The 25,247-nt window shown below is 74.1% G+C and overlaps 2 protein-coding genes across 5 annotated transcripts; one reads left to right on the top strand and one right to left on the bottom strand.

Annotated features, from left to right (window-relative positions):
* Positions 1-97: 97 nt before the first annotated feature.
* Positions 98-18,733, top strand: TJP3 (tight junction protein 3). 4 transcript variants are annotated; one of them, XM_070058591.2, is made up of 21 exons: positions 98-230; positions 6,278-6,334; positions 6,417-6,526; positions 7,240-7,342; positions 7,847-8,171; positions 9,123-9,226; positions 10,481-10,670; positions 11,383-11,497; positions 12,403-12,461; positions 12,896-12,962; positions 13,352-13,508; positions 14,008-14,116; positions 14,228-14,459; positions 14,717-14,928; positions 15,863-15,958; positions 16,654-16,724; positions 17,291-17,501; positions 17,574-17,674; positions 17,887-18,141; positions 18,331-18,377; positions 18,573-18,733. In XM_070058591.2, the coding sequence occupies exons 2-21, from the start codon at positions 6,287-6,289 to the stop codon at positions 18,673-18,675; spliced, it is 2,715 nt and encodes a 904-aa protein (XP_069914692.2). In that variant the 5' UTR covers positions 98-230; positions 6,278-6,286; the 3' UTR covers positions 18,676-18,733. The 4 variants fall into 4 exon arrangements, with proteins under 4 accessions (XP_069914692.2, XP_069914691.2, XP_069914689.2 ...); XM_070058590.2 differs by lacking the exon at positions 98-230 and adding an exon at positions 278-404; XM_070058588.2 differs by lacking the exon at positions 98-230 and adding an exon at positions 1,083-1,157.
* Positions 18,719-25,220, bottom strand: APBA3 (amyloid beta precursor protein binding family A member 3). Its single transcript, XM_070058603.2, has 10 exons — positions 25,055-25,220; positions 24,031-24,587; positions 21,448-21,593; positions 21,277-21,363; positions 21,041-21,202; positions 20,639-20,818; positions 19,617-19,829; positions 19,273-19,392; positions 19,049-19,186; positions 18,719-18,919 (listed from the first exon to the last, which is right to left on the bottom strand). The coding sequence occupies exons 2-10, from the start codon at positions 24,548-24,550 to the stop codon at positions 18,848-18,850; spliced, it is 1,638 nt and encodes a 545-aa protein (XP_069914704.2). The 5' UTR covers positions 24,551-24,587; positions 25,055-25,220; the 3' UTR covers positions 18,719-18,847.
* Positions 25,221-25,247: the final 27 nt, after the last annotated feature.

Raw genomic sequence — 25,247 nt, 5'->3', positions numbered from 1 at the left:
GGTTAACCCGGCACCGCCCACACCGAGAGCACCTTGCGACAGGGCCACAGCCCAGCCAGCCCGCGGCCCCTCCGCTCGGGCACACACCCCGCCCGCCTGCTGCCGCCGGTCGGGCAGGGAGAGGCTGGGGCAGCTGGGGGGACGGGGACGGCCGCGCACGCCCAGGCCAGCCGGGCATCCGGGCCCAGGCTCCCGCCAAGTGCCCTGAGGCCTCCGGGCCCCCGACACAGGTGAGCCCCTCCCCCGCCCGCCGGGCCCAGGCCCAGGCCCAGTGGGCGCCGTCTGGACGTGGAGGGGGTGGCAGGGGGCTCCCCCAGCCCCAGGGGCCCGGGACCCCCCAGATGCCGCCCCCAGCCCCAGGAAGCAGGAAGTGCGGGCGCCTGACGCGGTCTCCGAGGGGTTAGGTGAGTGGCGGCCACGGCCATGGCCACTGGCCCGCTGCCCGGGACGCTGCGGGCGGGCACAGAAGGGGGCGGGTTGTTGGCCAGAGGGGCCCAGGCCGGTCCCCGAGGAGGGGGCAGGGCCCCAGGGAGCCCTGCAGCCGCGGCTGGCCGGGACAGGTGCACAGGTGGGCGCTCACCTGTGCCTGAGCCCCGGGCCCAGGCCAGAGACCCAGGACCCAGGGGACCGGACTGGGCGAAGTGTCCGGTTGCAGCAGCCCCGGGGGAGGCTGCAGGGCAGGCCGAGCCCCGGGCAGTGGGGGGAGGGGCTGCAGCCCCCGCGGGGGTCTGGGCAGAGTCCCCCAGAGCCAGAGCCAGGTGGTCTCCCCTCCCCACCGTCCGGGGCTTGGTCTCCAGCTCTGGGAAGTGGGTCACGGGGCTGGGGGAGGGGCGGCCACTCACCCGGGCGGCGCGGCGCAGAGGGGGGCAGTGCCAGAGCCCCCAGCCCCCCAGCTCCCAGCTTCCCTGTGGCCCCCAAGTCCGAGGAAGGGAATTTGGTTCCGGGTCGTCCCCGGCCCAGGGCCGGGCGCCAGGGGAGAGGTGTTTGCTCAGGGTGGAGCCCGACACCCTTTGGAACCCACGCGGGTGGGTGGGAGGCGGGGCTGGGGGAGCAGCCGCCCAGGGAGCGCACAGGCGCACATTGAGTGCTTACTGTATACAGTTGCGCCCCTGGGGCCTGGGCCCTGCTGGGGAGAGAGGGCAGAGCCAGCACGCGCGGTGAGTGGGCCCTTGTTGAGCCTCCAAGGAGCCGAGCCGTGGGCTCCGCTGACATTCAAAGGGCCTGGGGTAGGGCCGAGCCTGGGGTGCGGACAGAGCCATGGGGAGGCCTGCATGGCGGGAGCAGGGGCGAATGAGGGGATTGAGGGGCGGAGGGGGGCGGGCAGGGCCGTGCGTGGTGGTGGGGGTCGTGGGGCGGGGGCTTTGGGTGGGAGGTGGGAGCCCTGGGGGTGCGGCCCCAGCAGGTGCTGGGCAGCGCCCTCTGGTGGCTGCTTCTGGGCGCACAGGCCGGCGGCTGGGGGCAGAGCAGGTGGAGGCGAGGGGGCAGGTGGGGAGGGAGCCCGGAAGGGGGGCCTCGAGTGTGGGCCCCGGGGCGGCCGCCGCCATGGGCATTCAGGGCGGAACGGCCCCCCGGCCCCCGAGACGAGGTGAGGACGCTCAGCGCAGCTGACCTGGGGCCGGGCCCAGGGCCAGGGGCTGGGGCCTCCGAGGGCGGCCGCGCCCACCCCCCCATCGCTGGGGCTCCGCTCCTCACTCATGCACCTGCGAGGCGGCGGCCATGGCCCAGTGCGTGGGCCCCCGCACCCACGTGGGCCACCCGGACAGGGCTCCGGGCTGCCGGCTTCGCCTGGCCCAGCGCTGGCCGCTGTGGCCACGTGGGAGAGACGGGGACCAAGCTCTGCGTCCGCCTCCTCCAGGCAGAAGTGGGGGAAGGCCAAAGGAACTGTGGGTGCCGGGACCCCTTCCCTTGAAAGGCGGGGGGCCTCCCATCCACCTGGTCACTCCACAGATGCCCGCAGGGGCCAGGCTGGGCCAGGCCGGGGCCAGGAGCTCCATTCGGGTCCCCTGTGGGTGCGGGGCCTCCCAGGCGCTCCAGCAGGGAGTGGGACATGGGGGGCCGCCAGGAGGCCTCGGGGACCCCACAGAGCCGCGGGTCTGGGCACCCGGCCTCGCCCACATCGGAATGGGCCCCCATGTGCCAGACGGGAAACTGAGGCTGCAATCGGCCCCTTCCTGCCCGGGCTTCTAGAAGGTTCCACACCCCCTCCATCACGGCGCCCCCATCAGGCCCCCGCACCCCCACGGCCTCCGCGGCTGTCACCCCTCCCTCCGCAAGGCCCCCTCCTCCACCCAGGGGCCCCCTCCCCCCGGCCTCCCTCCCTCCCCCACCCCGCACACGGTGGGCGCTCAGTGGACACCGGCCCCGCGAGGCTGCAGTCTCCTCTCAGGTTTCCTGTCCGACCTGTTGGGGTGGCTATGACGTCAGCCTCTGCCCGGGCGGGGAGCCTCCCGCAGGAGGGAGACCCCCAACCCTGCCTGACCCCTACCCCGGGGCCCACAACCCCGCCCAACGCCTGCCCTCTCTGGGCCTCAGTTTCCCCACCGGCGCCCCTGGGGGACCCGCCCTCCTTGTCCGGCCTCCGCCTGCTCAGCCGCGCCGGCACTGCCCCCTGCTGGTGGGCGTGGGTACTGCAGCTCAGTCCGCCAGTCGCTGCCTGAGCCTGGGGGGGGGGCAGCATTTTTAAAAATATTCATTCATTCATTCCTTCATTCACGGTGGAGGCAGAGAGATCGTCCACGCTCTGGTTCGCCCCCCAAGGGCCTGCTGCAGGCTGGGGCTGGGGTCCCCGCGGGGGAGGCAGGGCCCAGGGCTGCAGCGCCCACCTGCTGCCTCCCAGGGTGCACCTCGGTGGCCACTGGGCTCGGGGGCGGAGCCAGGCAGCAGGGGAGGGGAGAGAGGGGTCTCTCTCACTGCCCACAAGGCCCCAGAGGCCGAGGCCGGGCCAGACGGAACCAGGAGCTCCAGCGGGGCTCCCACGCGGGTGCAGGGCCCAGCACCCTGGGCCGTCACGGCCGCTCTCCTGGGCGCACCTGCAGGGGGCTGGGTCAGACGCGGAGCAGCCGGCCCCCAGCCGGTGTCAGGGTCCCCGGTGGCCCCTAAGCTCGTGTTTGAATCCCATTCCCTCCCACTGTCTGCGGGCTTTGTTTGGCACACTCTTAACCAGCCTCCAAAGCCCTAGCTACAAAGCCCCTCTCCTCCAGGAAGCCCCAGGATTTCTCCTCCACCGCCCTGCCCTGCTGTTTAGGCCCAGGTTTGCCCTTTGAACTCTGGCCTGGGGTGGGGCTCAAGGAACTCCCGGGCCAGCCCCGCCCAGCCCTCCCCACCCCCCCCAAGGTGGAGGCGCCCTGCGATCCTGGCCAGGGTGAGGCTGAGCTGGCCCACCTCCCTCCCACCCCACGGGTGCGTGGAGCCCAGGAGGCAGGCACGGCCCCGGGGCGACGCCGTCCCAGGGGACAGGGTCTGTGGGCCAGCCGCAGGTCCCTGGGGTGTCCCCAGGAGCCTCAGAGCGCCCATTGCGCGAGGGACACCCCCCCCCCCCCCCGCGCAGGTCGCAGGCTCCGGTCCGAAGGCGGCCGGCTTCCGGGCCAGGTCTTCCTTGCGGCCCCGGACAGCGGTCTCCCACTGTGGCCTTGGGCACTGCTCTGCCTAGGAAAACCCGGACCGGACGGACTGGACATTCCACCCCGGGGCGGGATCCTGGGGCGCGGCCAGGCCGGCTTCCCAGAGGCGTGGCGCCAGGGGCGGGGCCTGGAGGAGGAAGAGGAGCAGGTGCAGCCCGGAGCTGCCGACCGGGCGACCGGGCGGGAGGAAGGCCAGAGCGCGGGGGGGCCCCCACCCACCACGACCCCAGCCCCCCCTACCCCGGGGTGGGGGCCGACTGGCTGCTTCCAGGCCCCCCTGGGGCAGGGGCCGCTGGAGACCCCGGGTGGACCATGGCGGTGAGATTCCAGGCGAGTACCCGCGAGGGCGGAGGGGGAGGGGATCGGGCTGGGGCGGGGCCGGCCCCCAGGCCCCCCCCCGCAGAAGGGACTGGGAACCAGCGGGGTGGGGGCCCCTCCGTCCACTCGGCCCCGCGCCGGCAGAGCTGGTCCTGGCTTTGCTGCCGTCTCTGCCTCTCCCTGCCCGCGCCCATCTGTGAAATGGGCCCGCGGCCCTCTAAGGGGCCCCCCCCCGCCCCCAGCCAGCAGCGACTGCAGTGCGGGCTGCCCCCAGTGGTCCTGACCGCACTTATTAGCTGCCTGCTGTGTACGCACGCAGCCCTGAGCCCACGGGACTGGGCCAGGCCGGTCCCGTTTCACGCGGAGCCCAGAGGCTGGGGGTGGGGGCTGGGCCAGTGCGGTGGTCTCTGGGGGCGGGGTGGGGCCTGAGCCGGCTCCCTCGGGCCCCGCCTCCCACTCCACCAGTTGCAGCTCCCAGAATCCCCTCCCCACCTGGAGAAAGCAGCCCCGCCCCCTCCTGCCATTGTTCCCCGAGGGGGGGCGGGAAGGGAGCCGCGTGCCCTGGGGGGGGTGTTTGTGTCCAGCAGGTGGCGGGGGCGGGACGGAGGCGCAGCCCCGCCCCCAGGAGCTCACCTGGCGGGGAGGGTCGGGGAGACCCGGGAGACCCGGCTGTGCGGTCCGCGCTGGGTCCGGCCGTGAGGTCCGCGCCGGCCCGTCCCGGGGCTGTGGGGGGCGGGTGACAGCCCGGCCGCGGGAGGCGCAGGCGCTGGGCACAGGTGCGGGAGGGATCTGGGATCGAGAGGGGATCTGGGATCGAGTAGGGCCGAGGCGCCGTCAGAGGGGCGGGGCCGCTCCTGCCCAGGGCCCTGGGGTCTCCGCGGAGCCCACACAGGCGGGGACGCGCCTGGCCACCTGCGCCCTGCGCCCTCGGGGCTCTGCTTCCCGGGGGGGCCGCTGAGAGCCAATGAGGGAGGCGCTGGAACCCCGGGCTGGAGGGGCGGGGCCTGCTGGCCTGGAGGGGCGGGGCCGCGCTGGCTGGCACTCCGATAATTCCAGCAGAGGTGCCCACTTTACAGAAGGGAAGACAGAGGGGGAGGCGCCCCCCACCCCCGCGTGGCCCCTGCTGCCCAGCTAGCACCTGGCCCGAGGTGTGGGGGGGCGTGGCCTCGCGACCTGGCTCCTGCACTCGATGACCTCGTCTGTCCTTGGACAGGAGAGCCCCTGGCCCTGCCGTCCAGCCTCCCCAACCCGGCCGTCAGCTCCGACGTCTGCCGAGTCCTCCCCCAGGCGGTGCCTCGGTTTCCCCATTTGTAACAGGACAAGGAGCTGGGCCTCCACGGAGTCAATCCAATGCGATCACAGGGAGGGCGCCCCCGGCATCTGTCCGCCCCCACCCATCTGTCCATCCGCCCCCCACCCACTGGGTCACCCCCCAGATGGCCGCAGCGCTCAGGTCCCCCACGCGGCGGCAGGGCCCTCACCTGCCGCCTGCAAGGAGCTGGCCATCCCGCTGGACAGCTTAGCCGCGGTGCCGCCCGCCCGCCCCGGGAGGCAGCTCCCCCAGGAGGAAGAGGTCCCGGCCCAAGGCCCTGGGGCGGACCCGGCCGGCGCGCAGGGGGAGCCGCGGGAGGGGCGGGGCCTTGCAGACTGCAGTGGCCCAGGAGGTCAGCAGTGGGCACAGGGCTGGCTCGCAGCTCCAGGGCGCCCTCTGGTGGCTGGTCTGGCCGTGGGCACAGGGCGGGCACAGGGCTGGCTCGCGGCTCCCAGGCGCCCTCTGGTGGCTGGTCCGGCCGTGGGCACAGGGCTGGCTCGGGGCTCCCAGGCGCCCTCTGGTGGCTGGTCTGGCCGTGGGCACAGGGCGGGCACAGGGCTGGCTCGCGGCTCCAGGGCGCCCTCTGGTGGCTGCGGCGGTGCTGCTCCAGGTTGGGGGTGCGGGGAGCGCACGGGGGGACCTGGGCCTTGACCGACCCTCAGCTGCACTTCCTCCTGCGGTCCCCGAAGGAGCAGAGCCCGGCGCCTCTGTCCACTCTGCAGCTGGAAGAACCGAGACCCCGAGCCAGCCCCGCCGGCCGGCCTGACCCCTGGGCGCGAGCTCCGTGGGCACCTGGGGACAGTGTCACAGTCGAGCACAGGGCACGGCCGTGCAAAGGCCCCAAGCCCGGGCCCTGCCCCCGTGGGAGGCACCAAGGACTTGTCCCAGTCAGCGGCGCCCCCGGGGGGCACTGTGGGGGCAGCGGCCTGGCCTCACCCAGTCACACCAGGAGCCCCCCAGGGTGGCAGCCACGCCGGCGGGGGACAGGGCGGGGCTCAGGCCCACCTTTGCTCTCGCCCCCGGCCAGGTGGCAGGCATGGAGGAGATGACCATCTGGGAGCAGCACACGGCCACCATCTACAAGGTGAGGCCTCCCCTCGCCACCCTGGGGGGGACTGGTCCCTGGGGGGCAGCGGGAGTTCTTCCAGCCTCGCCCCTTCCCCCAGGACCCCCGCCGGGGCTTCGGCATCGCCGTGTCCGGGGGCCGGGACCGGCCCAGTGGCTCCGTGGTGGTGTCCGACGTGGTGCCCGGAGGCCCGGCCGAGGGCCGGCTCCAGTGAGTGCAGAGGGCTGCGCGTGGGGGCGTGGGGAGGAGGGGCCCGGCGGGCGGAGGCGGAGCGGTCTGCACTCGGGGGAGTGGCCACACCGGGGGCGTGGCCTTGGGCACAGGACCACCCGTGTCCACCCTGCCCTGCCCTTCCAGTGGCCAGCGCAGCCCCCAGGCCCCTCTCGGTCGGTGAAGCCCCGGAATCTTCTGCTTGGCGGGAGGCAGGGGGCGCCCAGGGGGGCGGGGGGGCTCCTGGCTCTGGGCCCCGAGCGGCTGTGGGGCGGCATCGCTCGGCCGAGCCCAGGCGCGGGGACCAGGCTGAGACAGACAGACAGAGGCCTGCTACCCACTGGTCACTCCCCGAGTGGCCGCGACGGGGCTGGCTGGGCAGAAGCCGGCAGCCAGGAGCTCCATCCGGGTCTCCCACGCGGGTGCAGGGGCCCGGGGACCTGGGCCATCCTCCACTGCTCTCCCAGGCCACAGCCGGGAGCTGGACCGGAAGTGGAGCAGCCGGGACTCGAACCGGCGCCCACGTGGGACGCCCCAGCGCCGGCCCCAGAACCATTTATTTTTAATAGTGAGAAACCTAGTGAGCGTCAGCGCCTGTCGCACGGGGTCCCTCGGCCAGAGCGTCCGCGTGCGGCCCTGGCCTTGCCCGCCAGACCGGCCTCGGGCGCCCCGCGCGGGAGCCCCCGCCCTAAGCCCCGGCCCCCCCCCCCCAGGACGGGCGACCGCATCGTCATGGTGAACGGCGTCTCCATGGAGAACGTCCCCTCCACCTTCGCCATCCAGCTGCTCAAGACTTGCAACAAGCTGGCCAACGTGGTGAGCGGGCGGGCGGGGCCGGGGGCGGGGCGGGGCCGGCAGGTGGTTAGGAGACGCCCCGCCCCCAGCAGGTGCTCAGAGACGCCCCGCCCCCAGCAGGTGGTTAGGAGACGCCCTGCCCCCAGCAGGTGGTTAGGAGACGCCCCGCCCCCAGCAGGTGCTCAGAGACGCCCCCAGCAGGTGCTCAGACGCCCCGCCCCCAGCAGTGCCAGCCTGGCTCAGACACCCCGCCCCCAGCAGGTGGTTAGGAGACGACCCGCCCCCAGCAGGTGGTTAGGAGACACCGCGCCCCCAGCAGGTGCTCAGAGACGCCCCGCCCCCAGCAGGTAGTTAGGATACGCCCCGCCCCCAGCAGGTGGTTAGGAGACGCCCCGCCCCCAGCAGGTGCCAGCCTGGCTCAGACGCCCCGCCCCCAGCAGGTGCTGAGACGCCCCGCCCCCAGCAGCTGTCAGCCTGGCTGAAATGCCCCGCCCCCGCTGACCGCTGTGCCCCCCCCCCCCGCAGACGGTGAAGCGGCCCCGGAGGGTCCAGCTGCCGGCCACCGGGGCCACCCCGTCTGGCCCGGGCGGCCCGGACTCGGACTCGGACGACGGGCGGCGGCGGCTGGAGGAGGCTGACCACGGCCGCGGGTACGAGGGCGGCTCGTCCAGCGGCTCCGGCCGCTCGTGGGGCGAGCGCTCCCGCCGGGCCCGGGCGGGTCGCAGGAGCCCGCGCGGAGGCTCCGAGGCCAACGGGCTGGCCCTGGTGTCCGGCTTCAAGCGGCTCCCGCGGCAGGACGTGCGCATGCGCCCGGTGAAGTCGGTGCTGGTGCGGCGGCGGGACAGCGAGGGTGAGGGCGGGCGGGGGCGGGGCTGGCGAGGGTGAGGGCGGGGCGTGGGCGGGGCTGGCGAGGGTGAGGGCGGGGCGGGACAGCGAGGGTGAGGGCGGGGCGGGGGCGGGGCTGGTGAGGGTGAGGGCAGGCGGGGGCGGGGCTGGCAAGGGTGAGGGCGGGGCTGGCGAGGGTGAGGGCGGGGCGGGGGCGGGGCTGGCGAGGGTGAGGGCGGGCGGGGGCGGGGCTGGCAAGGGTGAGGGCAGGGTGGGACAGCGAGGGTGAGGGCGGGGCGGGGCGGGGCAGCAAGGGTGAGGGCGGGGCGGGGCGGGGCACCAAGGGTGAGGGCGGGGCGTGGGCGGGGCGCCGAGGGTGAGGGCGGGGCAGGCGCCGAGGACCAAGGGAGGAGGCGCCCCGGCTCCGCGCCTCCTGCAGCCCCGGGAGGGGTCCCCGCGACCCCAGAGGCCTCCCTGCCCCTCCCCCAAGCGCTGGGCCCTGGTGGATGCAGGCGCCTGCGCGTGACGCCCCTGCGGCCGGCCCGGCCCTGCCTCAGTGTCCCTCCCCCAAGCGCTGGGCCCTGCCTCAGTGTCCCTCCCCCGGCCGGCCCGGCCCTGCCTCAGTGTCCCTCCCCGGCCCGGCCCGGCCCGCCCTGCCTCAGTGTCCCTCCCCGGCCCGGCCCGCCCTGCCTCAGTGTCCCTCCCCGGCCCGGCCCACCCTGCCTCAGTGTCCCTCCCCCGGCCCGCCCTGCCTCAGTGTCCCTCCCCCAAGCGCTGGGCCCTGCCTCAGTGTCCCTCCCCCGGCCGGCCTGGCCCTGCCTCAGTGTCCCTCCCCGGCCCGGCCCGGCCCGCCCTGCCTCAGTGTCCCTCCCCGGCCCGGCCCGCCCTGCCTCAGTGTCCCTCCCCGGCCCGGCCCGCCCTGCCTCAGTGTCCCTCCCCCGGCCCGCCCTGCCTCAGTGTCCCTCCCCGGCCGCAGACTTCGGCGTGAAGCTGGGCAGCCAGATCTTCATCAAGCACATCGCGGAGGCGGGCCTGGCGGCCCAGAGCGGGGGGCTCCAGGAGGGCGACCTGGTCCTGCAGGTGAGCCGGCGGGAGGGCGGGCCGGGCCGGGCTGGACACTGCGCTCGCCAAAGCCGGGCCCCGTCACCGGCCCGGCGCTGCTGGCTTCCAGCCCACGGCCAAATGTCCGTTTCAAGCATCCCCATGGTGGTGTCGGCGGTTTCTAGTAGCCTTGAGCCTTGTGGGCACCCGCGCCACGTGACCGGCCTCCTACAGCCCTGGCTGGGACCCGCTGGGGAGGCCACGCCTCTCTAGACCTGGCCGGGGGTGTCTGATTCCCAAGCGCTTCTGGTCGGAGACTCGGGGTCTCCTCGGGTGGGCGCTGCCGGCGACTGCTGAGGCAACAACCCCCTGGTGGCCTGGGGCAGGTCCCAGAAACCGGGCACGGGGGCACTGGAAACAGACCACGGGGGGGGTACTGGAAACAGACCACAGTAGGGGGGTACTGGAAACAGATCACAGTAGGGGGGTACTGGAAACAGACCACAGGGAGGGTACTGGAAACAGACCACAGTAGGGGGGTACTGGAAACAGACCACGGGGGGTACTGGAAACAGACCACGGGGGGTACTGGAAACAGACCACAGTAGGGGGGTACTGGAAACAGACCACGGGGGGGTACTGGAAACAGACCACAGGGGGGGTACTGGAAACAGACCACAGTAGGGGGGTACTGGAAACAGACCACGGGGGGTACTGGAAACAGACCACGGGGGGGGGTACTGGAAACAGACCATGGGGGGTACTGGAAACAGACCACAGGGGGGTACTGGAAACAGACCACAGTAGGGGGGTACTGGAAACAGACCACGGGGAGGTACTGGAAACAGACCACGGCGGGGTACTGGAAACAGACCACAGTAGGGGGGTACTGGAAACAGACCACGGGGGGTACTGGAAACAGACCACGGGGGGGGGTACTGGAAACAGACCATGGGGGGTACTGGAAACAGACCACAGGGGGGTACTGGAAACAGACCACAGTAGGGGGGTACTGGAAACAGACCACGGGGAGGTACTGGAAACAGACCACAGTAGGGGGGTACTGGAAACAGACCACAGTAGGGGCGTACTAGAAACAGACCACAGTGGGAGCCCCTGAAACTCCCAGTCTCTGGGATTACGGGCATCGTGGACCCCCAAGAGCGCTAGGAAGGGGGGAAGGCCCTGCCGTGCGTGCGGGGGGGTGTTCTAGGGTTCCTAGACGGGGGTGTCCCTAGCCCCCCAGCTGCCTGTCTCCAGGCTCCCCGCTCCTCAGCACCCCCCTCCCGGCAGATCAACGGCGTGTCCCTCCGGAACCTGTCGCTGAGCGACACGCGGCGCCTCGTCGAGCGGTCGGACGGGAAGCTGACGCTGCTGGTGCTGCGGGACCGCAGGCGGTTCCTGGTCGACATCCCGCCGGCCGTGAGCGACAGCGACAGCGACGGCGACCGCCACCGCCACAGCGACAGCTCCCTGCTGGAGGGTGAGGGCGGGGCTGGAGGTGAGGGCGGGGCGGGGGCGGGGCTGGAGGTGAGGGCGGGGCTGGAGGTGAGGGCGGGGCTGGAGGTGAGGGCGGGGCGGGGGCGGGGCTGCAGGGTGAACGCGGGGTGGGGCTGGAGGGTGAGGGCGGGGCTGGAGGGTGAGGGCGGGGCTGGAGGTGAGGGCGGGCGGGGGCGGGGCTGGAGGTGAGGGCGGGGCGGGGGCGGGGCTGGAGGTGAGGGCGGGGGCTGGAGGTGAGGGCGGGGCTGGAAGTGAGGGCGGGGCGGGGGCGGGGCTGGAGGTGAGGGCGGGGCTGGAGGTGAGGGCGGGGCGGGGGCGGGGCTGGAGGTGAGGGCGGGGCGGGGCTGAGGTGAGGGCGGGGCTGGAGGGTGAGCACGGGGCGGGGCTGGAGGGTGAGCGCGGGGCGGGGCTGGAGGGTGATGGCGAGGCTGGTGAGGGGGAGGGCGGGGCTGGAGGGTGAGGGCGAGGCTGGAGGGTGAGGGCGGGGCTGGCGAGGGTGAGGGCGGGGCGGGGCTGGCGAGGGTGAGGGCGGGGCTGGAGGGTGAGGGCGGGGCGGGGCTGGCGAGGGTGAGGGCGGGCCGGGGCTGGCCAGGGTGAGGCCTGGGCAGAGGTGGGTCCGCCTGCAGGGTCCGCCTGCGGGAGCCCGGCCCCTGGGTGGCCGGGTCGCTCGCTGACCGGACCCCTCCCGCCCCCAGACATCTCGGACCTGGCCTCGGAGCTGTCGCAGGCGCCGCCGTCGCACGTCCCCCCGCCTCCCCGGCACCGGCCCCGGCGGCAGAGCCCAGAGCCCAGCCCGGCCGGCTCCCCGGAGTACGTAAGCCCGGCCCGAGCTGAGGGGCCCCCAGTGCCACACCCCCGCCTCCCTGCGGCTAACCGTGACGGCCGCTCCCGGGACCCAACTCCACCCCGTCAGCGGCCAGCTGGGAGAGAGGGAGGGGGAGAGGGAGAGGGGGGAGAGAGAGAGGGAGAGGGAGGGAGAGGGAGGGAGAGGGAGAGGGAGAGGGAGAGAGGGGGGGAGAGAGGCAGAAGGAGAGAGAGGGAGGGAGAGGGAGGGAGGAAGAGAGGGAGGGAGAGGGAGGGGGAGAGGGAAGGAGGGAGAGAGAGGGAGGGAGAGGGAGGGGGAGAGAGGGAGGAAGAGAGGGAGGGAGGGAGAGGGAGAGGGAGGGAGAGAGGGAGAGGGAGGGAGAGAGGGAGAGGGAGGGAGAGGGAGGGAGAGAGAGGGAGGAAGAGAGGGAGGGAGAGGGAGGGAGGGGGAGGGAGAGGGAGGGAGAGGAAGGGAGAGAGAGGGAGGAAGAGAGGGAGGGAGAGGGAGGGAGGGAGAGGGGAGGGAGGGAGGTAGAGAGGGGAGAGGGAGGGAGAGGGAGGGAGAGAGAGGGAGGGAGGGAGAGAGAGAGGGAGGGAGGGAGAGAGGGAGAGGGAGGGAGAGGGAGGGAGAGGTCGCCCATCGGCAGGGTCGCTCCCCACTTGCCCGCAGCGGCCAGGGCGGGGCACACACGCTCGGCCGAGGCGGCCTGGTCCGGTCAGGGCCCTGGGTGCGAGTCCTGCTCCCCGCGGGCGGCAGCGGTGACCCAAGTCCGGACGGAGCTCCCGGGTCCCGGCTCCGCCCGGCCCAGCGCAGCGCTGGCTGCTGTGCGCACTGGGGAGCGACCCAGCGGGTGGGAGATTGTGTGAGCGGCGGGGACACGTTCCTAAACCCTCCCCGCCGGCCCCCCCAGGGAGCGCCCCGAGCTGCGGCGGGAAAGCCCGCGGAACTCCGGAACCTCCTCGGAGCCCGGTGAGCGCCTGACCTGGCCGGGCTGGCCAGCGGGTCCTGGGAGAGCGCGGGCGGGGCCGGGCGGGGGCGGGGCGGGGGCAGGGCCGGGCGGGGCCGGCCAGGGTCCAGCAGCGCCGGGCAGGGGCGGGCAGGGGCGGGCGGTGCCGGGCAGGGGGCGGGGCCGAGCGGGCCGGGCGGGGGCAGAGCTGGGCAGGGGCGAGCAGCGCCGGGCAGGGGCGGGCGGGGCCGGGCGGGGCCGGGCGGGGGCGGGGCTGGGCAGGGGCGGGCGGGGTCGGGCGGTGCCGGGCAGGGGCGGGCAGGGGCGGGCGGGGTCGGGCGGTGCCGGGCAGGGGCGGGCAGGGGCCAGGTGGGGAAGGGCCGGCGGGGGCGGGCAGCGCCGGGCAGCGGCGGGCAGGGGCCCGAAGCCTGGAAGCCAGCCCGGCTGTCCCTCGCAGACTCGCCCGGCGGCGGCAGCTACGACGTCTACAGGGTGCCCAGCGAGCCGAGTGTGGACGACCACGGGTGCGTTCCCGACCCGACCCGACCCGGGCACCGCCGCCCGCCTGGGCCGCCCCCATCACGCACCCCGCCCCGCCCCCGTGCCTGTGCGGCCAATGGGGTGCCACGGAGGCCCTGTGGGGTGGGGTCTGCAGCCTGACTCCGCCCAAGCTCAGGCCTGACTCCACCTCCAGTCTGACTATGCCACGCCTCCAATCTGACCATGTCCATCCCCCAATCTGTCTTACCCCATCCTAGCTTGTCTGACCACACCCACCTCTGGCCAGACCACGTCCCTCTAGTCTGACCACGCCCCTCCTCCCACCTGACCCCGCCTCCACTTTGACCACGCCCCCCTCCGGCCTGAGCCCTCCCCGCCAACACCGGGTCTCCCGCACCCCGCCGCCCCGCAGGTACAGCCCGGACTCCCGCGTCGTCCGCTTCCCCAAGGGTGCGAGCATCGGGCTGAAGCTGGCCGGGGGCAATGACGTGGGCATCTTCGTGTCCGGCGTGCAAGCGGGCAGCGCGGCCGACGGCCAGGGCATCCAGGAGGGCGACCAGATCCTGCAGGTGGCCGGGCGGGGCGGGGCATGGCGGGGGCGTGGCGTGGTGGGGGCGTGGCGTGTGTGGGGCGGGGCGTGCGCGCGGCGTGCTGGGGCGGGGCGGGGCGCGTCCTCCCTGTGGGTCCAGCTCCGACCTCCAGGCCCTGATTTATGCCAAACTTTTAAGTTTTTATTTACTTGCTGATATTGCATTTAGTTGGTTATGCCCGACGTGAGTGCTCCCAGCCGCGGGGTCACTGCCAGTGCCCGCGACAGCCAGGGTGGGCAGGCCGAGGCCCGGAGCCCGGAGCGCTACCCGGTCTCGCGAGTGCGCGGCAGGGACCCGGGCCGGGCCACCACCCGCTGCCCCCGGGCGTGTGCTAGCGGGGACAGACTCGCCCCGGGCACCCAGACGGGCAGCGCGCGTGTCCCCTGCCGGCCCGCCGCCTCGGCCCCGGGCACCTGCGGGCCCCGCGCGTGCGCGTCCGCGTGGCTCACGGGCTCGGCGCACGTCCCGGCCCCCGCAGGTGAACGAGCTGTCCTTCCGGAACCTGACGCGGGAGGAGGCCGTGCAGTTCCTGCTGGCGCTGCCCGCGGGCGAGGAGATGCAGCTGGTCACGCAGCGCAAGCAGGACAGTGCGTGCGGGGCGGGGCGCGGGGCGGGGCGGGGCGCAGGGGGGCGGCGTGGCACACCTGCGTGCTGGGGAGGGCTGGGGCCTTGGCTCAAGGCGCCGCCCCCTCCCCCAGTCTTCCGGAAAATGGTGCAGTCGCGCGTGGGCGACTCCTTCTACATCCGCACGCACTTCGAGCTGGAGCCCAGCCCCCCGTCCGGCCTGGGCTTCACGCGCGGGGACGTCTTCCACGTGGTGGACACGCTGTACCCGAGCCCCGGGCACGCGCGCGGAGGCTGCTGGCTGGCGGCGCGCATGGGGCGGGACCTCCGCGAGCAGGAGCGAGGCATCATTCCCAACCAGAGCAGGTGCGCCCCCTCCCGGCTTCGACCCGCCCCTCGCCCCTCCCCCGGGACCCTCGCCTCTCACCCGGGACCCTCGCCCCTCGCCCGGGACCCTCGCTCTGACCCTCCCCTCGCCCCTCACCCGGGACCCTCGCCCGAGTCCTTCCCTGGGTGCCCCTGCTCCGGAGGGGAGGAGTCCCTGGGTCGCAGGCAGGGCCAGGCCGGGTGGGGGTCCCCCTGCGGCCGCGCTGCCCCCGCCAAAGGCCGCCCCTGCTCCCCAGGGCCGAGCAGCTGGCCAGTCTGGAGGCAGCGCAGCGCGCTGTGGGCGCCGGGCCCGGCTCGGCCGCAGCCTCCAACGCCCGGGCCGAGTTCTGGCGGCTGCGGGGCCTGCGCCGAGGAGCCAAGAGGACCACCCAGAGGAGCCGCGAGGACCTGTCGGCGCTGACCAGACAGGGCCAGTACCCGCCCTACGAGCGCGTGGTGCTGCGTGAAGGTGGGGCCCTCGCCGCCCCGCCCCCTGCCCTCTCTGCCTTTTCTTTTTTTTGGGGGGGGGGTGTCTTCTACCCGCTGGGTCTCTCTCCAAATGCCCACAACAGCCAGGGCTGGGCCAGGCCGGAGCCAGGAGCGCCATCCGGGTCTCCCGCGCGGGTGCGGGGGCCCAGGGACGTGAGCCATCCGCTTTCCCAGGCCGGGTCGGAAGTGGAGCAGCCGGGACTCGAACCCGTGCTCCTCTGTGGGATGCCGGTTTAACCCGCTGCGCCCCGGAGCCGGCCCCTTCACCCACTTTAAAACAAGTCCCAGAGACCCCCAAACCCAGCACCTGGGTGGGGGGACCACCTCGGGCGGGGGCGAGAGCTCTGGGCGGGGCCTCGGGCAGGTGGGGGAACCAGGTGCAGATTTTCAGACTCAGGGTGTGGGCCTGGGGGGGGGGGGTTGCCAGGGCCTCCTGCCCCCAGAGCCGCCGCACCTGCTCCCTGGGCGCCCTGGTGCCTGCAAGGCCCCCGCCCTGGGCTCTCAACACCTGCCCCACAGGCAGGAGCCGGCCGTGCACACGGCGGTCCCAATAAAACTTTATTGACAGAAACAAGCCAGGGGCCGGGTGTGGCCCGCGGGCTGACTCAGACCCCGCCTAAATGGGGGACAGAGGCGGCTCTTCGCATCCGTGGCTGCTCCCCTGCCGTCTTCGTCCTGGGCGCTCTACACCCACCTTCCGGCCTGGGAGAGGGGGCGAGGGTGGAGACGGCAGCTCCGCCCCGGCTCTGCTGGCGTCCCATTGGCTGGCTGAGATCACGTGACTGTGCCTCGCCGCAAGGCCTGCTGGGAGTTGTAGTCTTGCTGGGCAGCCGTGGCCCGGGGACGCCCTGTGGCCGCGCGGGAAGCCGCCAGCCCCTGCTGGGGTCCTGACCCGAGTCCTGCTCTGCCCCCAGCCAGCTTCAAGCGCCCGGTGGTGGTCCTGGGCCCCGTGGCGGACATCGCCATGCACAAGCTGACGGCGGAGATGCCCGAGCAGTTTGAGGTCGCCGGTAAGGAGCCGGGTCCCAGAGCCCCTCTCCCGCTCTGCCCCGGCGCCCGGCGCTGCCCCGGTGCCTTCGGGGACGCTCGGAGGGACAGCGGCAAACGTGAGGCCCGGGAGCCGCCACTGCCCAACCGCCGCTCGGGCCAGGCCTCCTTTGTGGATTTTGGCACCGTTTGGAGAGAGCCTCAGAATCCTGCTTAACACAGGGCGCCCGGTAGCCCGCTGCCAACCCCCTCCCGAGATGTTTCCACATCTGGGCTACAGACGGGGCGGGGGCCAGGGCAGGCGGGGTCCCTGAGGGGCATCCGAGGTGTGGCACACAGCCAGGCCCGGGGGCCGGGCAGTCCGACCGGCGGGGTCCACCCTGTGCTGGAATAGTCCTCAGCCAGGAGCAGGGGCCGGGCTCGGCACCTGCTACGGCATCGGGGGGCTGCACCCCGCTCTCGGACCCCAGGGGTGCGGGGGCTGGGCAGCGAGAGCGGCGGGAGGCCGCGGGGCTGTGGGGCGCGGAGCCGTGCGCTGGGACACGGTCAGGCGTCTTACTCGAGAACAAGGCGGAGGACCGAGGTTCTGAGTCTCCTCCCCGAGACGCTGTCCAGGAGGGCTTCCTGGAGGAAGTGCGGGGCTGGGCTCTGGGCAGGGGCAGGGCCACGTGACCCCCAGGGGCCGCCCTCCTGCAGCCGCCCCCTCCGCCCCTCGCAGAGAGCGTGCTGAGGGCCGACAGCCCCTCCAAGGTCATCAAGCTGGACGCCGTGCGGGTCATCGCCGAGAAGGTGAGCAGGGCCCTGCGCCCCCCGAGTGCCGGCTCCGCGGAGGTGGGGGCGTGGGGTCCGCTCTGACCCTGGATTCCTCTCCCTTGCCCCCTGCGCCCCCGAGTGCCGTCTCCCGCGGAGCTGGGGGTGTGGGGTCCACGCTGACCCCGGGCTCCCTCCCCTGCCCCCCTGCGCCCTCCGAGTGCCGGCTCCGCGGAGGTGGGAGCGTGGGGTCCGCTCTGACCCCGGGCTCCCTCTCCCGCCCCCTGCGCCCCCCCCGAGTGCCGTCTCCCGCGGAGCTGGGGGTCGTGGGGTCCACGCTGACCCCGGGCTCCCTCCCCTGCCCCCTGCGCCCCCCGAGTGCTGCCTCTGCAGAGCTGGGGGTGTGGGGTCCATTCTCACCCCCGGGGGTCCTCTTCCCCCGCCCCCTGTGCCCACCCCCCGAGTGCCGGCTCCCACGGAGCTGGGGGTCGTGGGGTCCACGCTGACCCCGGGCTCCCTGCCCCGCCCCCTGTGCCCCCCCCGAGTGCCGTCTCCCGCGGAGCTGGGGTCGTGGGGTCCACGCTGACCCCGCCCCCCCGCCCCAGGACAAGCACGCGTTGCTGGACGTGACGCCCTCGGCCATCGAGCGGCTCAACTACGTGCAGTACTACCCCATCGTGGTCTTCTGCGCCCCCGAGAGCCGGGCGTCCCTCAAGGCCCTGCGCGAGTGGCTGGCGCCCGGCTCGCGCCGCAGCAGCCGCCGCCTCTACACGCAGGCGCAGAAGCTGAGGAAGCAGGACAGCCACCTGTTCACGGGTAGGCGGGGCGTGGGGGGCGGCCGGCGGGGGCCCGGGGCCCCCGGGGCGCGCTGACGCCCCCTGCCCGCAGCCACCATCCCCCTGCACGGCGCGGGCGAGAGCTGGTACCAGGAGCTGAAGGCCGTCATCCGCGAGCAGCAGGCGCGGCCCATCTGGACCGCCGAGGACCAGGTGCGCGCTGTGGGCGGGGCCCGTGGGCGGGGCTCAGCCGGTTACCCCCCCCCGGGGGGGGGGCGCGGGCAGGCGTGGCCCGGCAGACGCCGTCAGGTCAAGGGTCACAGGTTAAGCCTCCCCGTGCGTCAGGGTGGATTTGAGGTTGAGTCGGGGGTCGCGGGGCGGGGGGCTTGGCCCGGGCTCCCGCAGCACCTGCGCCCGCCCCGCAGCTCGATGGCTCGGAGGAGAACCTGGACCTCCCACACCGCGGCCTGGCCGACAGCTCCGCCGACCTCAGCTGCGACAGCCGGGTCAACAGCGACTACGAGGAGACGGACGGCGAGGGCTACACGGACGGCGAGGGCGTGGACGGCGACGAGGGGCCCCCCGCCCCGGCCCTGGCCCGCTCCTCGGAGCCCGTGCAGGAGGATGAAGCACAGAGCCCGCCGCATCATGGGAGAATCCCGGCTCAGTGGGAGGCGCAGGTGGGCTGGGCGCGTGCCCGGGCGCCCCCTGCTGGCCTGGCTCCCCTCTCACGCCCCGGGTGGAGACCTGCGTGGGTTCAGCCTGGTTTGGTCCGGGCTGTCGCGGGGATCTGGGAGCGAACCGGCCGAGGGCAGGGGTCGGGCAGCCCGTGGGTTGCAGCGTGAGCCCCCCTCTCGCTCTCCTCCAAGGTGGACAGCCCCCGCCCCCAGGCCCAGTGGCGACAGGACAGCATGAGGTAGGCGCCCCCCCTCCTGACGGGGCCCTGTCCCTGGGCTCCAACTCCGGGACCCAGGACGTTTCTAGAACCACACTGGGCCCTCATGGCGCGCAGGGGGGAGGTCGGCGGGGGCTCTGATGGACGCGCAGGAGTTCGCTAGCAGGCCGCGGCCCTGGGCCGCCCCGCTCAGCCTCCCCACCGCCCCTGGCCCAGGACCTACGAACGGGAGGCCCTGAGGAGGAAGTTCACGCGCGCCAGGGACGCGGAGTCCTCGGACGAGGAGGCCTACAGCTGGGGCCCGGCCACCGACCTGTGACCCCGCCCACCGACCTGTGACCCCCAGGACCGCGCATAACAGCTTTTCCGGGAGCCCCGACGCGAGCCTCTGGTTTTTAATATTTTATATCAGAAAATAATGTGGGGGCGGGGGGGTTCTGGGGCCCCGCGGAGGGCGGGGCTAAGGCACAGCGAGGGCCGAGGGCGGGGCGTCACAGGAACACGGGCTGCTCCTGGCCGGTGAGCAGGCGGTAGGTGGCCGCCGGCATCGTCTTGATGTGCACCTGTGCGGGCGGGGGGGGGGGGGTCGGTGAGGCAGGGGCTTGGGCTCGCACCTGCCCCAGGCCGCTGGGGCCCCCCCGGGGTGTCCGCCCCGCCCACCTCCTCCGGGGGTCCCCGCCCGCCCCGCACACCTCGTCCCGGGCCTCCGTGAGCAGCTCGATGACCCGTGCGTGGGGCGTGGCCACCACGCTCTGCCCGTTGATCTCGATGATGCGGTGGCCCACGCGCACGCCCCGCGCTCGGCGATGCCCGCGGAGCAGGCTGCAGATCTGGAGCGGGGGGGGGGGGGCGCTCAGAGGGCCGCGCGGCGCCCCCGCCCCCGCCCCCACCCCGCGCGGGGCCGGCCGGGCCTCACCACGCCGTCTTCCACGCAGAAGCCCAGCTGCTCGCGGCCGTGCGGCCGGCGGACGATGGCGGTGGTGACGGGCGGGCAGCGCACGATGCTCAGCGTCACCGCCGCGTGCGCCCGTGTCTCCTGCGGGGCGGCCGGGTGGGCTGGGCCTCGGTGCGCGCGGGGCCGCCAGCCCGCCCCCCGCCGGGGCAGCCCCGCCCCCAGCCCGCCCCCGCCGGGGCAGCCCCGCCCCCAGCCCGGGCAGCCCCGCCCCAGCCCGCCCCCCCCGCCGGGGCACCCGCCCCCAGCCCGCCCCCGCCGGGCAGCCCCGCCCCCAGCCCGCCCGCCCGGGGCCAGCGGGCACTCACGCGGACGGCGGCCTGGCACGCGGCCAGCGGCAGCCCCACGAGGCTGCTGCCGTTGAGGGCGGTGAGGCGGTCGCCGATGCTCAGGGCCCCGCAGCGCTCTGCCGGGCCGCCGTGCCGCAGGTTGGCGATCACGGCCGTGGGCAGCAGCGAGCCCCAGCCGGACTCCACGAGCGCCAGGCCCAGGCCCTCGCCCGGGCGCTTCTCGATGCGCACCTGCGGGAGGCACGGCGGGGCTGGGGGCGGCCGCCTACAGGCCGGGAGGGGCAGTGGGAGGGGCTGGGGGCCGGGAGGGGGCGCGTCCCCGCTAGGGGCAGTGGGAGGGGCTGGGGACCGGGAGGGGCGCGCTCCCGCGCAGGGGCGGTGCGGGAAGGGGGCTGGGGGCCGGGAGGGGCGCGCTCCCGCATAGGGGCAGTGGGAGGGGCTAGACCAAGGGGGCACGTCCCCACGCAGGGGCAGGGGGCCCGGAGGGGGCGCGTCCCCGCGCAGGGGCAGTGGGAGGGGCTGGGGAGGGGCGCGCTCCCGCGCAGGGACACTGGGAGGGGCTGGGGGCCGGGTGAGCGCGCTCCCGCGCAGCGGCAGTGCAGGGGGGCTGGGGGCCGGGAGGGGGCGCGTCCCCGCGCAGGGGCAGTGGGAGGGGCTGGGGGCCGGGAGGGGCGCGTCCCTGCACAGGGGCAGTGCGGGGGGGGGGGCCGGGGGAGCGCGCTCCCGCGCAGGGGCAGTGCAGGAGGGCTGGGGGCCGGGAGGGGCGCGCTCCGGTGCAGGGGCAGTGCCGGCTGAAGCGGGGCGCGCCCCCGCGCAGGGGCAGTGCGGGGGGGGGGCCGGGGGAGCGCGCTCCCGCGCAGGGGCAGTGAGGGGGGCCGGGAGGGGCGCGTCCCTGCGCAGGGACACTGGGAGGGGCTGGGGGCCGGGGGAGCGCACTCCCGCGCAGCGGCAGTGCAGGGGGGGCTGGGGGCCGGGAGGGGCGCGCTCCCGCGCAGGGGCAGTGCCGGGCTGGAGCGGGGCGCGCCCCCGCGCGCGCTCACCTCCCGGCAGTTGTCGCTGTTGGAGAAGTGGTCCAGGTCCCCGTTATGCAGGTGGCCCGCGCTGGCGGCGGCGGCGCTCGGCCGGGTGCCCACCTGGCTGGGGTCGACGCCGTGTTCCCGCAGGAACTGGCTGTAGGCCACGGCGAAGGCCTGGCCGATGGCCTGCGCGACCAGCTGGGCCTGCGGGCAGAGCAGGCGTCCCTGGGGCGTCCCCCCGCCCCCCCATCTGGCCCTCGGAGCCCTGGGCGGGGCCCCCGCTGGGCCGGCAGACGAGCGCGCGTCTGGGTCAGCAGGCTCCTCCGCACCCTTCAGCCCCGCCTCCAGGCCCCTCCCCCACCCCGCCCACCGAGCAGGCACAGCTGGCTTCTAGAAGCTTCCCCCGCCCCACCGGCGGCCGCTCACGTCCTCCGAGTGGAACACGTGGCACACCATCCTGTAGGCGGGGCGCTCGCGCTCCCGCGGCCCCGCGCCCCGCGCCAGGCGCCGCCGCACCATGAGCACCAGCAGGTGGCCGATGTCCGCCACGTAGGAGATGGTTTGTAGGGCGTGGTCCATCAGGGCCTCCTGGGGCGGACACGGGGCAGTCAGCCGCGAGCCGCCCACGCCGCCCCGGGCGGGGTCCCCGCCACCGGGGGTACCTGCGACTCGGCCGTCAGGACCTTGATCCTCTTGGTGGACACGAAGAGGTCCACCTCAGTCATGGGCTGCGTCTCCCCGTCGGGGGCCTGCAGGACGCGGGCGGGAGCGGTGGGCGCCCCAGACGCCACCCACCCAGGCCGCTCCCGGCCGCCCCTGCGTCCCCGCCTCACCTTGACGCGGTCCACGGCCTCCTGGGCCTGGGCCATGCGCGTGCTGGGGGGCGGGTTCCGCTCGGACAGCAGCTGCGTGGAGCCCAGGTATTTGGCCCCGAAGAGGACGCCGTCCAGCAGGTCCTCGTGGTCACAGGGCCCGGGCCCTGCGGGCAGCAGCGAGCCGAGGGTCAGCTCCGCCCAGGCCCTCCCCCACCCTGGGGCTGTGCACCCACTCCTCCAGGGCCCTGGCCGCGCCGCGGGCCCCCCGAGGGACTGGGACCAGCCTGCTCCTGCTCCTAGAACCCACGAAGTCAGCCCAGAGCCCCCAGGGCCAGCCGGCTCCGCACGGGGCCTAGAATTCTCTGCTCAGCAGGCCCACGGGCCGCTCCTGTCCCTGGTGGACACCTGCCCGGTCAGAGCTGCAGCAGTCCAGCCGCCCCGGCTGGGCCTGGGACGCCGGCGGTTCCGGAGGCCGGGACACGCCAGGCACGCTGCCACGCCCTCACCCACACCTCCAGAGGCTCCACCACACTGACCACGCCCCATCTCATCACAGTCTCTCACGCTGACCACGCCTCCCCACCCCATCAATCAGAGCCTCTGCCATGCCGACCACGCCCCCGCGGCGGCCCCAGTCCAGCTCAGGACCACATGAAGCTTTGGCTCCAAGCTTCTAGAACTCCCAGGCCAGCTAGAACCAGACGGCTCTGCCAGTCGTGGCACAGTGTTCCAGCCCCTGCAGGATGTTCCAGCACGTTCTAGGCGGTGGCAGCTGCTCTTGGGTGCAGAATCCTAGCTCTGGGCACCCAGGGGGAAAACTGGAACCACAGCCCCTGCAGGGTTCCGGCGTGACACCCTGGCCACAAGGCCCGAGACCAGACTGCAGCCGAACGCCGGCGGACCTGCAGACAGCTCCGCGCCAAGGAGACCCTTCCGCACGTCCGCCTGGGGGTGGCGCTGTGGTGCGCTCGGCTAATGCCTGCAGTGCTAGGGTGCCGCCTGGGGTGGCGCTGTGGTGCGCTAGGCTGATGCCTGCAGTGCTAGGGCACCGCCTGGGGGTGGCGCTGTGGTGCGCTCAGCTGATGCCTGCAGTGCTAGGGCGCCGCCTGGGGTGGCGCTGTGGTGTGCTCGGCTGATGCCTGCAGTGCTAGGGCACCGCCTGGGTTGGCGCTGTGGTGCCCTGATGCCCACAGTGCTAGGGCGCCGCCTGGGGGTGGCGCTGTGGTGTGCTCGGCTGATGCCTGCAGTGCTAGGGCACCGCCTGGGGGTGGCGCTGTGGTGCGCTCAGCTGATGCCTGCAGTGCTAGGGCGCCGCCTGGGGGTGGCGCTGTGGTGTGCTCGGCTGATGCCCGCAGTGCTAGGGCGCCGCCTGTGGGCGGCGCTGCGGTGCCCGGGTGGATGCCCGCATCAGCGCGGTGGGGTCCCGGCGCCCGGCTTCTCACCAGCTCCCGCTAACACAGGCCTGGGGGCGGCAGCGCCGGGCCCTGCACCCATGCAGGAACCCCCGGTGAAGCTCCTGGCTTCAGCCTGCTCCAGCCTGGACACTGCAACCATTGGGGGAGTGACCCAGCGGGTGGAAGACCCCTCTCTCTGCCTTTCAAATAAATATTTTAAAAAACGTGGAAAACTAGAACGTTTAAAACCGTCTGTCGTATTTTTTTTTCGGCCAAGACTGGGCCAGGCCAAAGCCAGGAGCCAGGAGCTCCGTTCTGGGCTCCGGCGCGGTGCAGGGCCCCCAGCACCCGGGCCCTCACCGCCGCCTCCCAGGGCACAGCCAGGGGCTGGGCGGGAAGTGGAGCAGCCGGGACCTGAACCCGCGCTTGGACGGCTCCACGCGGCATCACGGCGCCCGCCCCGCCACGTCCTCGTCACCTGTAGCACTATTCTAGAACACTCCGCCGGAGTCGGGGCGCAACGCACGGTTCTCAATGCCTCCAGCGGTCTGGAGGAGGTGCAGAGCCGGCCAGCCCTGTCCAGGCCCCGGGGCCTTGCTGGGACAGGGGCAGCCGCCCGTCCTGAGCCCGGGGGAACAGCTGTGCTGCCTGTGGGCTGGGGTCTCTGCTGCAGCAACAGCCAGGTTGCTTAGCAACAGGGACATGCGTCGGTGACGTCATCGTCACGGGGAGGACCCGCCCCACGGAAGTCCATGCAGTCCCGGGGACCCCTCTCGCGGGTGCGGCCCTGGGCCCCAACGCTGTTCTGAGTTTTTCCCGCAGTGACAAACGCAAAATCCAGGGCAGGGGGTTGGCCTGGAGGTGAAGCTGCCGGCTGGGACACCCTCGGCCCACATGGCTCGGCCCGGGTTCGAGTCCCGGCTCCACGTCCGGTCCAGCTCCCCGCAGGTGCACAGCCCGGGAGGCCCGGATGGAGGGAGCTGCAGGCTCCCGGCTTCGGCCTCGGCCAGCTGCAGACTTCCGGGGGCGGGGGGGGGGAACCTGCCCCTCCACGGCATCTTCTCTTAAAAAGGCCCCCAGGGTGCACCTGCTGCAGCCCCGCCCCTACTGGCTCCACCACACCCGCACGGCCCCCTCCCCGCCCCGGAGTCCGGAGTCCGGAGCCCCTCTCCCAGGACCCTCAGGACCCCTCGGGGCCCGGACTCACCCTCGGGGAGGGCGGGGAACGACGCCAGGCTCTCCGGGCTCTGGAAGACAGAAAGCTGCGTGCCCGGCTCGGGCCCGCTGGACGGGGCGGGCGGCTCCTCGGGCCGCACCAGGGGCGCCGTCTCCAGCCAGGGCTCCGGGGAGCTGCCCGAGCTCCGGCTGCCGCCCTGCTCCGCGGCCTCCGTCCACTCCGGCGGGGCGGGCTCCCCGGGGCGCCGCAGCAGGTCGTCCCGGGCCGCCTCGGCCGACGGGAGCCCGTGCACGTCGGCCGTCCCCAGCGCCGCCTGGCCGTGGCCCGTGGCGACGTGCGCTCCGCCGGTGCGCGGCTCCCCCAGATCACCCGGCAGGGCCTCGAGCCGCCGCGCCAGGTCCGGCACGGCTGACCCGGCCGGTGCCGTGCGCCCGGGGCTGCTGGGGCCTCCCTGCACGGGGTCCCACGGGGCGTCGGGAGTCTCCGGGGGCTCCTCCAAGGCCATGGCTGGGGGCCCTGCGGGGGGCTGCGGGGCTGCCAGGAACTCCATGGCGGGACCCCGGGCTCAGGCCGGCACCTGCATCAGGCTGCAAGGTAAAGATGGACACGCAGGTGTCGTCGGGGTCTGCCTGGGCCCCACGGAGCAGGACTGAGCCCTGGGACCCCACTTCATAGAGACCCACTGCGCAGAAGGGACAACTGAGACACACGCCGGCCCTTTAAAGGGCTCTGCTCAGGCCAGCCTGGGATACTCTGAGTCACCTCCTCTTAACCCGTGAATCGGAATCCGGGGCGACCCCAACGCCCCGCACCCAGAGGTGCCCGGGATCCCCGCCCCCACAACCCCCAGCCCCCCCAGGACCCCAACCCAACGCTCACACCGCAGCCCGAGACTTCGGACTCAGAACCCCCAGGCCTCATAGCAGGCACCCGGGACACCACGGGGCAGCACCCGGGACACCACCGGGCAGCACCCGGGCTCCGAGCCGCCCCCGCCACCCCACGATCCACGCAGACCCCTGACCCCAGGCGCCCAGCTCGCCGGGACACTCACTGCCCAAAGCGAGGCCGACTCCGCCGAACACGGCCCCACCGGGAGCCCGCGCTCCCGGCCCGCCCTGGCTTACGCCGGGTGTCCCCAGCCGCCGCCGCCGCTTGTCCACTCCCGGCCGGGTCGCCGGCAGATCGGTCCTGGCGGCACCCGTGCCTACTGCGCATGCGCGGCGCCGCAGGGCCTGCTGGGACAT

Source organism: Oryctolagus cuniculus, chromosome 16, assembly GCF_051225735.1.
Source record: "Oryctolagus cuniculus isolate XC-2025 breed Fujian yellow rabbit chromosome 16, ASM5122573v1, whole genome shotgun sequence".
Lineage (NCBI taxonomy): Eukaryota > Metazoa > Chordata > Mammalia > Lagomorpha > Leporidae > Oryctolagus > Oryctolagus cuniculus.
The sequence above is the reverse complement of the archived record's forward strand: the minus strand, read 5'-3'. Positions and strand labels throughout refer to the sequence as shown.